Source organism: Eucalyptus grandis, chromosome 8 (genome assembly GCF_016545825.1).
Source record: "Eucalyptus grandis isolate ANBG69807.140 chromosome 8, ASM1654582v1, whole genome shotgun sequence".
In the NCBI taxonomy this organism is placed as follows: domain Eukaryota; kingdom Viridiplantae; phylum Streptophyta; class Magnoliopsida; order Myrtales; family Myrtaceae; genus Eucalyptus; species Eucalyptus grandis.
In genome coordinates, this window is record NC_052619.1 from 25,593,085 (window position 1) to 25,605,745 (window position 12,661).

Sequence of the window (12,661 nt, forward strand, 5' to 3'; positions counted from 1 at the left end):
GCAGTCTTGAAACAACCATCCACCTAATTTAAGCTTGGTATGCTTCAGCTTACACTATATAAAGGGGAAGAAGGGATGCGTTCTCTGAGAATTTTTGCTGCCAACATTTTCTCTTGATGAACTTGTGCCATGTCAGTAGCATGATAAGGTATCCCGCATTTCACAGTGATTTTTACTTGTTATCAAATGTTGCAAGCATGCAACGACTCGAAAGTTCAACTAGAAATGAGGGCAAAAGATGAACGGAAAAGGAAGGCATGGTGAGTAAAATCTACTGGTCAGCAGACCTCATAGTTGCTCCCTCAATTAAGTTGTGATCAATTCGACAGCAAGAGTTGCAAGCTGAAACTGGCATAATTTTTAGTGCCATAGAACTCGGGGCCACGGTAGTCATGGTTCCGACGCCTTCTAGGAGAATGAGCTTATAATTTTCCTTTGATAGTGTTTGACTGTCGGTGAGTCTATCCATTTGACCATCTTGTTGGACAAGCTCATCATCTTGATCCACATCTATTTGACTTGGACCATCTTCCTATGTAAGTGTATTCTCTTCATCTGTTTGATCATCTTCCTCTAAGTTTGTGCTGTTGACGCAAAGTTCAAGACAATCCTGATAAAGCAAATTAACACCAGTGACTGATTGTCATGAAGAAAAGACCCTCGGATCATCCTCTTGTTGCTTGCATATTAGTCCGAACCCGCAGTTTCTTACTGTTCAATTTGACGCCTCAAGACAACCCGAAAATGACTCCCATCATTTCACAGGAGCTTTCTACTTCCCACAGCGTACTATGCGAGGGATGCTTGAGCAGCACATGGTCCATTCCTAATGAATAGAAGCATCCTACTCGGCCCAAATCACCATATTAGACAGACCTTGCAAGAAACCCGATCTCAACTAGACCAAACCCCTCCAATGTTAAACCAAAAACAAGATGGACTGTAATCCACAATTAGAAAACTCTTACATGTCCTGGGGTTCAAGACAAGATAATAAACCAAATTTAACACCAATGGAGCCATCATTCCGGCATCTATCTTCCAGCAATTACAATGCGCGCTTTTCCCATGTTAGGGAATTCCTGGTTTGCAGGTAACATCCATATCAAGATAAAAATAAGGTGGAGGGAGGGAGGTATGAGGGAGAGACTAATCTCATGTAACGACACATCTTCCACGTTCAACCCTATGTGGAGTGGCTTGATAAACCAAATAGCCGCTTTTAGAATACATGTTTTTTCCAGCGGTTCCTATAAATAATCATGCTCACTGACGCATGTTGGAAAGCTAGTAAGATTGTTTCCACTTCCCAGATACATAGGAACATTCCTGGCTGGAGATATCAAGAAAGATTCTGGAGGAACCTTAATCCAGACAGAACACAGCCCCAACGTCCAACCAATTCAAATTCTAATGTCCATTGTCCATACGTGATCAGTTAAATCCTCCCTGTTTGCTATGGAAACTTGACAGGATTGGAGCAACCTTGAGAGTTGGGTACTCGATGTTCTGCAACTTACGAACTCGTGCATTTGTAGCCCTTGCTCTTCACCTGTCAAGGATTTATTAACAACAAGAACATGTACTTCAATGACCGTATGAATATTGCAGCAATTAAGAACTTTCTTAATGTAATCAATAGTCTGCCCCTCGAGGAAACTTACTATATCGAGAAAAATCTCCTGTGCGTATCCTCCAGCCAGGCCATCTTAAGCGCATCATTGATGCTTTTTTTAGGAGTTTTGATAAGTTTATTCAGAGCACGTCCCATTCACCTTCTCTTCTACTGCACAAAATGGAACCCATACACCTCGAGTGCAAAAGGAAGGCTTTTAGCATTATCATTATGCAAAATGGTATCCCTTAAGATTCCTCTTTATTTCTAAGTTCTCACCCCTTAAAAAAGCATGCTTACTGAAAAGGTTCAAGGGCCTATCATATATAAGAGCTTCAACCAAATAGATTCATCCCAACCTGTAAGTAAGATGATCCTTTTTCCCTCTACCAAATCACTCACATGCTCCGACTAAATCATTTCATCGTTTCATGCTGTCGACATAGGGAAGAGTATACATCTAAAAAATATGCCTACGTGGGGTATAGATTATTTCACCAGTGTGTGTCTAAAAAATTCAATTAATGTTTGATAACATCACCGAATCCATCGTTTGTCTTAATTATGTACATAATCAGTTACTTCTTTAATTGGAAAATTACTGATAAAGAAAGAGATAAGATGAAAATATTTTCTTTGTGCTTACCATTCTAAAATTAATTGATAAAACACAAAAACCGATCCTAGATCAATATTGTAAAATTTCACGTAAAAAAAAAAAAAAAAAAAAAAAAAAAAAATAAACAATTATATAAATTATCTTTATTATCGAATCTAGGGACCATCTAATCTGAAAATAAGATTCGTACAATTATAGTAAATTTTCGATAACTCACGATAATTATTTGTGATAATCGTGGCGCAACCGATTGATAAAATTTGGATAAACACCGGGTCCTAAAATTGGCGGCAGCATTGGCGCCGTCGCCACCGCAGGGTCGGCCGCTAAAATATCTGTTTTCTCGAGCAAACAGATAAAAGAAGAGTATAAGATCATCTTCCTTCCTCTGTGCTGCCGCTCTCGACGGTTTCTCCGATCTCCGGCGGAAACCAGAGAACTCTCTCTCTCTCTCTCTCTCTCTCTCTTCTTTCTCTCACTTCGAGCAGAGTCGCCTGCGAGCGATGGACGCGCTCCTCTCTCCGTCGCTCTCGCCGCCTCTCCCTCGCCTCCGCTCCGCCGCTTGTCCGGCTCACCGGCCGCTGCCCTCCGTCGTCCCGTCCGCCGGGCTCGGCCTCCTTCTCAATCCGGCTTCAGTTTCCGCGAATCGGGCTTCCGGTCCGTGCAAATCCCCCGCCGTCACTGCCGCCGCCGCCGGAGGCGCTCTCGCGGCCAATCCCGTGCCGGTTCTCTCTCTCTCTTTCTCGTTTTGTGTTTCTAGTACTTGGCGCTTGCGATCGGTTTGGAATCTCTTGATTTTGTTTGTGCTTCGTGATTTTTGGTGGAATGTATTTGTAATATCTCTTGCTGGGGCTGTGCTTGTGATGTGCTACCTCGGATGGGTTTGAGCCGCTGGTGTTTGTTGGGAAGTCGAGTCTCTTGTTGCGGTTATGATCGTATGACATTGCATTCCAGGGGATTAGTGAGTCTCTCTCGTTCAGCAATCGGAAAAAGTTGCTTCCTTTAGTTCACTGAGCGTCGCAAATGACTATACTAAGTTTCTCTTTCTATAATTTGCTGGGATTGTAAGCTTTTCACTCTGAAATATGGTCAGCTTTCATGGATGAGCGCCACCCCCTGCCCCTCTCTTTTAGAGCTGATTTAGTGGCTATATCGAGATGGTCTCCTCCTCTGGTAAATGTTGTCTTCAGTTGCTGTGTCGGGATGGCTTTAGCAGCTGAGGGCAGGCATATTCATATATTGTGGATTGGAGCACAAATAGAACAATAAGCTACATTTGATTAATGCATACTTTGTGATCAACTCCGGAAGCTTTTTGCAGCATGTTTTGATACAGCACCAGAGCTTATGCCTGTTTTTTTCTTGGAAAAGGAACTGAATCAGTTGAACACATGAGTATGTAAGTAGCAGAATTTCGGGCTATCCCCAAGCAGATCTTGAGAATGATTGAGCTGCCTAGCTTGCACAGTTTTGCTAAAAATCAGTAATTGGATACTTTGCTCCAGGGATTCAATTGATCATGTACATAACATGCTTGGATTAGGTGTTCCTTTTTTTCGGTTCATGTGATCAAGATGGAGGATGTTGTGTCTGCATTTATTTTACAATATTATCCCTGAGATTCTTCAAGGTATACAATTGTTCTGCTTGTACCATCTTTGGAAAAATAGATTGTGCGTGACATCTTGTTACCGAGAAATCTCCTTCTGATTTGGTTTGTTATTTTAGAGCCCCATTGTTCTTACCTTTGGCTTATTAATTGGAGTCGTATCTACAAACCTTCTAGGCATCAGTCAAGTTGGGTTTCTATTCCTTTGGCTGCGGGAACTCGGTAGAACTACTATGGCACCATGCACAGAGGATCACTGCAGAACTTAAAAATGTTGAAAAAAAAATTTGAATGTGGTTTTCAAATCACACATTTACCTATTAAAGAAAGAAAGTTTTCAAAAGCACGCATCTTCTAAAGAGGCATCTTGGATTATATATCTTTAGCTTTCCCATAATGACCTTCAGAGTTTCATGGAACTAGTTCATTTGTGCTGTTCTGTGGTAGGAGAAACTATGAAAACAAGGGAGATAGATAAATCTTCTGGCTTCATTTAGCTTTTGTAACATTTGCTAATCTTCTGTATCGTAATTCCATTTTCATCTTTGATGGCTACTAATGGATGATTAAATGCACTACCCTGCCCGTCAATCTACCTTGTGAGTTGTGACATGGGAACAGAAGTTCCATAAGTAGATGAACATAGTGAATCCCATAATGTTTTGTATCTGGTCCTCTCTAGACATGAATGTTTTAGTTCATGCAAAGTACACTACATTTTCGGAATTCATTATGGATTCCCATGTCTTCAACAAGTGCATTTTGGAATTATACTATCCAATAAGATGGCTTATGTCATGTGTCATCCCAGAATTTCTGTGGAGTATTTACATATTTGTTTTCCTGTTTCAACCAGCCAAAAAGTAGCATATACACTGTTGGTGACTTCATGACAAGAAAAGAGGATCTGCATGTGGTAAAGCCATACACAACTGTAGATGAAGGTATTTCTGAATATCATGTTTCTGGAAATTTTGAAGAAGTCAGGATTTTTACTCATCTTGTTTTATCAGCATTGGAGATACTTGTCGAGAACAGAATCACTGGTTTTCCTGTAATTGATGATGACTGGAAATTGGTATGCTTCTTGTTCTATCCTTTTCGTTAATTGTGGCCTTATTGATTTGAATATTGCTGCTCACTGATCAGAAACCTATGGCCATGTTTATTTTTAGAAAGGCAAGTTTTGAGATGCTTTAATCAAACCAAAAATGGTGCTTAGTTGGTGAGGCTTGTTACCATATTTTCATTTGCAGATAAGCTAGATTCATCGGATTTAGAGAGAGCAGAGTGTGGTTTATTTCCTGATTTTGTTGACCCACATGCCTAGTGCTTCTGCTAGCTTAAATAGGCTTCAAATATCATTTGTATGTTCTCTGTACCCATTTTCCCTCCACTCATTTCCCAAGTAATGGCATTAGCTGCTAGCTTCTTTACAACAAAAATCTTCGACTTCTAATTATCAATCTATTTCTTTCTTTACATTGCATTTAACAATCAGCACTTTTGTGAGCATAGCATGTATGATAGTATGCCTTTTTGCTACCGTGTTGATCTGTCTTCTGAGTCTGGTTGCTCATTCTGTGACATCCATTCCCTGTGATAGGTTATTTATTAGATTCCCATGATAACTGCTCATGAATGGCTATTTTTGGCAGGTTGGTCTTGTTTCTGATTATGATTTGTTAGCTTTGGACTCTATATCAGGTACCATTTATGTTTTCTTGTTGTCTTCGTCTTTGTTAGACATTTTAAGAAACTCATCAAAATTCATGTGTATCATTAGCAATTTCATGGGGTCCTTCTAAGCTGTTGGCAATTTGTGTTTTCTCTCCTTTACATTAAATTTTTAAATCTGGCGAGTTTTATAAGGCAAACTGCATTTGGCATCAGTGATGTAATGTTAAGTCGGTATTTGCAAGAAACTTGGTTGGAAGAGATTCAGAGAACTTAATTCTTGCAAAAAGAATATCTGAAATTGTATTGAGCCTGCATCTATAATCTTTCTACAATGCCTATACCTTAACTTGATCAAAGGAAAATGACAGGAGCTAATCATGCTAATGTGGTTTTTAAGGGGACTCAATGATATTCTTAAGTTGAGAGATAGAAATCAAAGCCTTGAGATGATCTGTAAAACTATTGAAATACTTAACTTACTAGTTCCTCTCATATTGGTGTAATTTGTGTACGTCTCTATGGCCGAGCATATAGATGCTCTCACTTTGAGTTGAGAATGATTCTGCTGGACTTCTGTGATTATTGTTATTGGGACCTTGTTGTTACTATTTTTTAGCCCCATTGTAAAAATCACTGGATTCACGATTTGAACCGCACAATTCATTTTAGTGCACCCTTCGAACGATTTTCTTGCACTCATTAATCATAAAAGTGGATGAATTGTCAGTGAATTGTCCAATGTGTCTCAGATTCAATACAAATCATAGGATTCTGTAATTCTCTACGGTTCAGGAGAGCAACCACAATTTGCGCTATCGGGCTTTGGAATAGTGGTTTGGCTCAAAAGTATTGGGTTCTAAAGAAAGAAATTTTCAAAAATTGAAAAGAACAAGTGAAGAAAGAAAAAAAAAAAGAGAAAATGTGCAAACATGCCAGAAGACTGCTCTCAGCCCTTAGGTTAGCGAAGAAACTTGAAAAGCTGCTAGACTGCTCTTTGTTGGTTCTCACCTGGCTGTCACCGGCTCGATACCTACCGTTGCCACCTCTGACGATGATGCCAGCCATCACCACCTCCGGCACTGGCCATCGCGTATCTGTCAATCCTATTTTGCTTGTTTAAATCGCATGCTTGGACAAAAGTCACCGATTGAGTATTTAAGATTGCTCTCGTCTTTTTAGCTGGCTTAAATAGACTATAATTAAGTCCTTATCATCTTGTCTATGTTGAGGTTTATAAATGTGGTTGACAGTTTTTTTTACTCTTTTAAGTGTTTTGAGGCTGTCGGATGCCTTGTTTCCTTTTTGCACCTCTATAATTTTCAGCAATCAGAAGTTAAAGTGGGTTTTGACAATAGAGTAGTGTCAGTTTTGGGTATAATTTTATCAACAGTATTTACTATAACATACTTTTTGTGCTTTTGCAACTAGTAGCTTCATTATAGTGAGAAATGCTTATTTTTTGGAGTTCCTTTACAATTTTTACTGAATGTAACAATTCAAGATACGGAAAATACCGTTTGCGATTCACAATTTGAATCTTGACTTAGCAACAGTGGTTGTTTGTAGAAATGTTGACTATCTGCAGATGTTTCATGCTTCATGAATTTAGTGAGTGACTGATTTCATCAGCATATTTTCATTAGGTGGTGGGCTAGCTGACAACAGCATGTTCCCTGAAGTTGACAGCACATGGAAAGTGAGTAAGAGCACTCTGTAATTACATAGGTTTGAGCATATAATGATATAGGGTTGTGGCGGACATGAAATCTTCGCCGGGCTGGGAGAGGAGATAAAGAATTGGCAACATCGCAGTTCATTTAGCAAATAGAGAAACCTCACATCAAATTTCATTGTACATTATTTAATCATCAAAAAATTTCCCTGAGCATCTAGTGGCCAGTCAGCACAACTGCCCCTGTCAGATCCTCCCCCATCATTGATGGAGGGTATCCAGGAAGCAGTTTTTGAGGAACTGCTGCTGCTAATATATGGATGAAGCATTGTTCATATTTGCCTTGGGAGTACCTGATGATATACGCACATATTGACATTGATCTTGCAGACCTTCAATCAAGTGCAAAAGTTGCTCAGCAAGACCAATGGGCAGGTAGTTGGTGATTTGATGACACCAGCTCCTGTAGTCACCCGTGAAACCACAAATCTTGAGGATGCTGCCAGGTTTTGTCTATATCTTTTGCGTCAATCTCTCTGCCTCTTGCTGGTGTTTTTCCGTTTTTAACTCTTTTGCCATGCGTTCAATGTCAGGATTTTGCTTGACACAAAATACCGACGGCTTCCGGTTGTAGATGCTGAGGGAAAGCTGGTAAGAGATAATTTGTTGCCTCTCAAAATGTCGTATTGATTATGGTTTTTGGGTTTATTAACCCAGTTTCTTATTATGAAGGTTGGCATCATCACAAGAGGGAATGTTGTAAGAGCCGCCCTTCAAATAAAACGTGCCAGTGAAGTGTAAGCTTAGTACCTGGAGACCAATTGAAGCATTTGAGGCAGCTGGTGTGAAAAGGAGGACTCGATTTCTCCCGCAGGTCAAAAAGCAATGCTGCTTCTACTTACCAAGTTTTGCTTTGTATGATAGGAACTGACCTGATTGGAATCATATAAATATTATATATAAGAGTATCAACCAGGAATTGATAAGTGTTTGTCACCGCATGCAGCGTTCTTGGTTAGTGTTCTTGAAAGACAAAAGGAAAGGTATAGGAAAGAAATGACAGATTTTAGCTTGAGAACACTGCTGGAGTTGGTAGTGGCTGAACGGAAGTAGGACTACTCGATCTCCTAGCCTTTGTCTGCTCGTTGAACTTAGGCATGAGGTTTTCTTGCATTGTAGCTGGTCTTAGTAAGAGCGTGAGACCAGCGAAATGGTTCTAAATCTTCTATGGTGAAAGATCGAGGAATTCGTGGAAGTACTTATTGAATTGAGAAATGTCATTGCGAAGTCAGTCAGAAGGGGTTGGGTTGCTTTGGGTAAGAGTTTGTAAAGACCAAGGTTGGCAAAATCTGGATTAACTACCGGTACAAGGAACCTTGGAAATTCATCCCTGTAATTTTGAGTCAAACATGTTAAGACAACATTGGAATTAAGTAGCGTTTACATTGAGCACCTAAAGAAAATATAAGTCAATCATAGTCGACGGTTCCCAACACAGTTAAACCAAGAAATAGGGAAGGAATAACATTAGCAGCAATCCAATTAGCTTTAACAGTCCATTAACAACAAGGACACATAGAATCGCTAAATGGCAACTTATGAGCAAATAATCTGCCTGTTCTTTTATCCACTCCTTCATCAAGGCAGATCCAAAATCAATCCGGCTGCGAAATTGATGAAATCCAACGTTTCCACACGATTTTACTGATTTCATCGACATGACCAATTCAACTGGCGATTTGCTTATGATTTGACTAGTGTTTTGATTGTAGGTGCGAGTCAATTCGTTTTAATCAAACTTGAGGCAAGAATCGTACTATTTCACGATCTGAATCGTGATTTTTGACAACATTGGTGAACACCGACAATATGTGGGTCGGTTGCTCCAGGCTGTAAAAAGACCGGCAGTCTTCAACCAAACGACCAAATTTCCTACGAAAGCACAAATTTATGCGCTTGACCCCGCACCAACTTTCGAACGTGTCAAAATAAAGCACCAATTTCTAGTCCAGGTCTGACCTTGCGGGTGCTAAGCTGCTGTCCATGAACGTTAAAAAGCTAACCACCTGTCATCGGATGCACACTGTGCACCCCATGGACGTTGCCGAAGTGCACTATTGGGCTGGAGACTGTCGTATCGTTAAACTACAAATAAGACTGTCAAGAGATCGTTCCCAGGAGTAAAGGGATCACCCAATTCCACAATGAACGATGTGGTCTCCTGCTCAGCAATTCACGTCAGCAGCGTCCGTGAGTTGCTCGGCGCACATCAGATGACATGCCGATCTGTTAACATCGAAAGTGGATGGCGGCTTTAATAGTTGCCGGCTTTGGATCTCGATTAAGATATCGATGCCTTTTCTTCTTGGCACATTACTCGTAAGTTGGGGCTCTTTTGGGGAATTTGGCCCCGAATCTATCGGAGGGTGTCGTGACGTACGTTTCATTCGCTCACATTCAGCGGATGGCAATATCAAGATAATGACAATGCTCCTATTTCAAACACCAGCAACTAACGACAGCACTCTGATCACTTGCACAGTATAAAGTAAATGCTTGGATGAAACCTTCCAAACTGGTCTAAAGCTATCCGTTGTTGAACAAGAAACAAAACATTTGTTGCTGCTTTCAATTTCGAAGCAAACAAATGACACACTAAAAGAGCCGTAACAAATGGGAAAAGCCCATTGTTTTCTTAAATTTAAAGAAATAGGATATAATGGGTATTATTAAAGTAATAACACTTTGCATAAATACACTTTGGTCCTCTTTATTGTATCGATTATACTTCTTGAAAGTCGAGGTTTGTCTCATATCCCAACTTGTTTCATACTAAATACAATACCATGTTCTCATCGTACCCCAAAGTTTTTGTCCAATAGCAAAACAACTGGGAACTTTTGTTACAGCTCATGTTGTCGGATCTTCCCTCCAATTTAATAAGATAGTACACACTCCACAAACACATTCAGAGAAATCAGGTCTAGTAATACTTCAAGGAAAAACAAGGTTCACATTGGACCCCACAGCAGAAACATATGAAGTCCAACATTCGTTATACTAATATGAACTCAATCCGGATATTCACCTTATGTCTTCTCCAAATTATTCAGGTCGAGTGGCCCGCAACCCACCCATCTGATGTTGCAATCACAGGAGCTAAATCTTCTAGATATACCGAGTTTTTGATTCGAGTAATGCTAGAGACGCAAAGCCGCCGCTAATCGGATCGCCACAGTAAATTTTTTTGTTTAACGTGTTCATATAGCCCGGGTTATTCAAATTTGGCATCACCATAATCAGTCCCCTTTGCAAATAGGTCAAGAAACAAAAGAAGACAAGACAATCTTGGGGTTTGCAGTAGAAACGCAGCCCCATGCACCAACCAGTGCCCACAACTCATCATTAGCAGCAGTTACAAAAGGTCTTCTCACATCCTTTTCTGCTTTAGCAGTTTGAGGCGTGCCCACTTTGCTTCCAACTGCTCCTTAGTAGGCCACTCCCATCTCTCTCTCTCTCTCTCTCTCTCTCACCTGATGTTTTGGCACAGCCATACCGAAAAGAAGCAAGCAAGAGAGAGAAAATAGAATGATACCGCCTGAAGAACTGTATACCGCAGACAAAATCATGATCAGTGAAGAAAGAGAGAGAGAGGCATAGATTAGGAAGAAGATGACTCTGCATCAAACCCAGCTAATTAATTTACATTTCACCTTCTCTTTCCCTCTTACACCATCAAAATTCTTTGATGATCAGAACCCCAAAGAGCTAACTAGAAAGGGGCTAACAAGATTGATTATAGTACTACTATAGACTATCTAACTCATCTAATATAAGCCTCATCATCTCCTTAAGCCATTCACAACCCAGTGAATTACTAGCAGCAAAGTAGCATCTAAAACCCTCGTTACAACTGCATGCAGAAGGCTGACCTAAACCAAGCGCATGCCCCGTGATCGTAATTCGAGAGAGAGAGAGAGAGAGAGCGAGAGAGAGATCATCCTCTTACTCTCTAACCCCAGCACGTCCTTTTGGCGATCATCACGAGTCCTCAGGATCCTCCGGCATCTTGTTCAGATCAACCCTCTCCAAAACCCCAACGCACTTCTTGAACTGATCATCATCGCCCCCCTCCTTATCGTCAGCCTCTCGCTTCATCTCGCTGCTTATCAGCGCGGCGTCGACCCGAGCCCCGACCTCCGCCGCCTTCTTCCTGATGGTGTCCGCCGACATGTCGCCCCCTCCCGCCTCCCCCTCCTCCTCCGCCGCCGCCGCCGCCGCCGCCACGGACTCCGGGAAATTCAGCCTCGCCGACGGGCCCCGGAGGTAGAACACCGCCGTGTCGTAGGCCCTGGCCGCCGCGACCGGGGTCGAGTAGGAGCCGAGCCAGATCCTGGACCTCTTGTTGGGCTCCCTAATCTCGGCCACCCACTTGCCCCACTTCCTCATCCTTATTCCCTTGTAGGGCCTCTCCACCGCCACGCCCCTCTTCCTCTCCCCACCTCCTTCACCTTCCATGACGACCGCACCTCCTAAAGAAGAAGAAAGGGTCTCCGGATATTTATCTCGCCGAAGGCGAAACCTTTTGCAGAAGGCGATGCAGAAGAGAGAAAAGGCGAATTTTCATGGAAAAAGAAACCGAAAAGAGAGAGAGAGAGAGAGCGCTACCAAGAATCAGAGACACGCCAAGCTAAAGAGGGTAGGGCTTTTTGGCTTGGAGACTCCGGCTATCTTGGCAACTAAGGTTGTCATCGAGGGTGTGGTAACGCCACGCACGGTTGAATTCCACCGAACGATATAATCCTCCCTCTCTCTCTCTCTCTCTTCTTTATTGACAGAAACAAAAACAAAAACAAATCTGTAATAATTGAAACACGCAAAAATTTTCACCGACAAGATCTCGGTGATCTCTGTACGAAAGCGAGCGGGCGGGGGGCTTGTTCCCCTTTCCTTAAATACGCAACGAGTAGCGATCGTGTGGTCGCGCACGGGCGGAGGAGGGCCTTTGGCTTCACGCGGACTTCATCGGCAAAATGGGTTTTCTGCTTCCTTTCTTGCTTTTTCTCTCGAGCAGTTTATATAAAATGCGGGTCGGCGTTGGTAGTGATGTGCAGTCTGTCCGTGGTGGTTCCAGTGAAGTGGAAAGGCGGAAGGGCTTTTGGGGAAAGAAAAACTTGAAAGAGGGGTCATGCCACTCGTCATGGGGAAAAGGAAAGGAGGAGGAGGAGCACGAGAGGGAAAAAGGAGATTAAATTTTTCTTGGCATATTTTCTGCGATTCTCGCGGGATTTCTTTATTAGGGTTTGATTGATTGATGCTCCCTCCCTCTCTTTCTTGCCCTTTTTTTTTTAATTATTTAATTTTTAATTTAACTTTTATTACCATTTTTTTAAATTTGATAATAATTTGATAAAATTTTTCTATGGACTAGGAGGCAGGAGAGCGACAGAGATGGGCAGGTCGGTG

At 41.6% G+C, this 12,661-nt stretch overlaps 2 protein-coding genes across 2 annotated transcripts; one reads left to right on the forward strand and one right to left on the reverse strand.

Annotated features, from left to right (window-relative positions):
* Positions 1-2,567: 2,567 nt before the first annotated feature.
* On the forward strand, positions 2,568-8,275 carry LOC104457304 (CBS domain-containing protein CBSX1, chloroplastic). Its single transcript, XM_010072259.3, has 8 exons — positions 2,568-2,959; positions 4,700-4,787; positions 4,857-4,921; positions 5,502-5,550; positions 7,167-7,219; positions 7,586-7,701; positions 7,789-7,846; positions 7,928-8,275. Exons 1-8 carry the CDS (start codon positions 2,738-2,740, stop codon positions 7,994-7,996), a joined length of 720 nt encoding a protein of 239 aa, XP_010070561.2. The 5' UTR covers positions 2,568-2,737; the 3' UTR covers positions 7,997-8,275.
* Positions 8,276-10,823: 2,548 nt separating this feature from the next.
* On the reverse strand, positions 10,824-12,309 carry LOC104457305 (ethylene-responsive transcription factor ERF008). Its single transcript, XM_010072260.3, has 2 exons — positions 11,864-12,309; positions 10,824-11,727 (listed from the first exon to the last, which is right to left on the reverse strand). The coding sequence occupies exon 2, from the start codon at positions 11,711-11,713 to the stop codon at positions 11,237-11,239; it is 477 nt and encodes a 158-aa protein (XP_010070562.2). The 5' UTR covers positions 11,714-11,727; positions 11,864-12,309; the 3' UTR covers positions 10,824-11,236.
* Positions 12,310-12,661: the final 352 nt, after the last annotated feature.

Excerpts from the sequence above, each read along its gene's own strand:
- LOC104457304 (XM_010072259.3), top strand. The coding sequence starts at position 2,738 with ATGGACGCGCTCCTCTCTCCGTCGCTCTCGCCGCCTCTCCCTCGCCTC. Across the intron at positions 4,922-5,501 it reads TTGATGATGACTGGAAATTG|GTTGGTCTTGTTTCTGATTA; the intron begins GTATGCTTCTTG and ends TATTTTTGGCAG. Across the intron at positions 5,551-7,166 it reads AGCTTTGGACTCTATATCAG|GTGGTGGGCTAGCTGACAAC; the intron begins GTACCATTTATG and ends TATTTTCATTAG.
- LOC104457305 (XM_010072260.3), bottom strand. The coding sequence starts at position 11,713 with ATGGAAGGTGAAGGAGGTGGGGAGAGGAAGAGGGGCGTGGCGGTGGAG.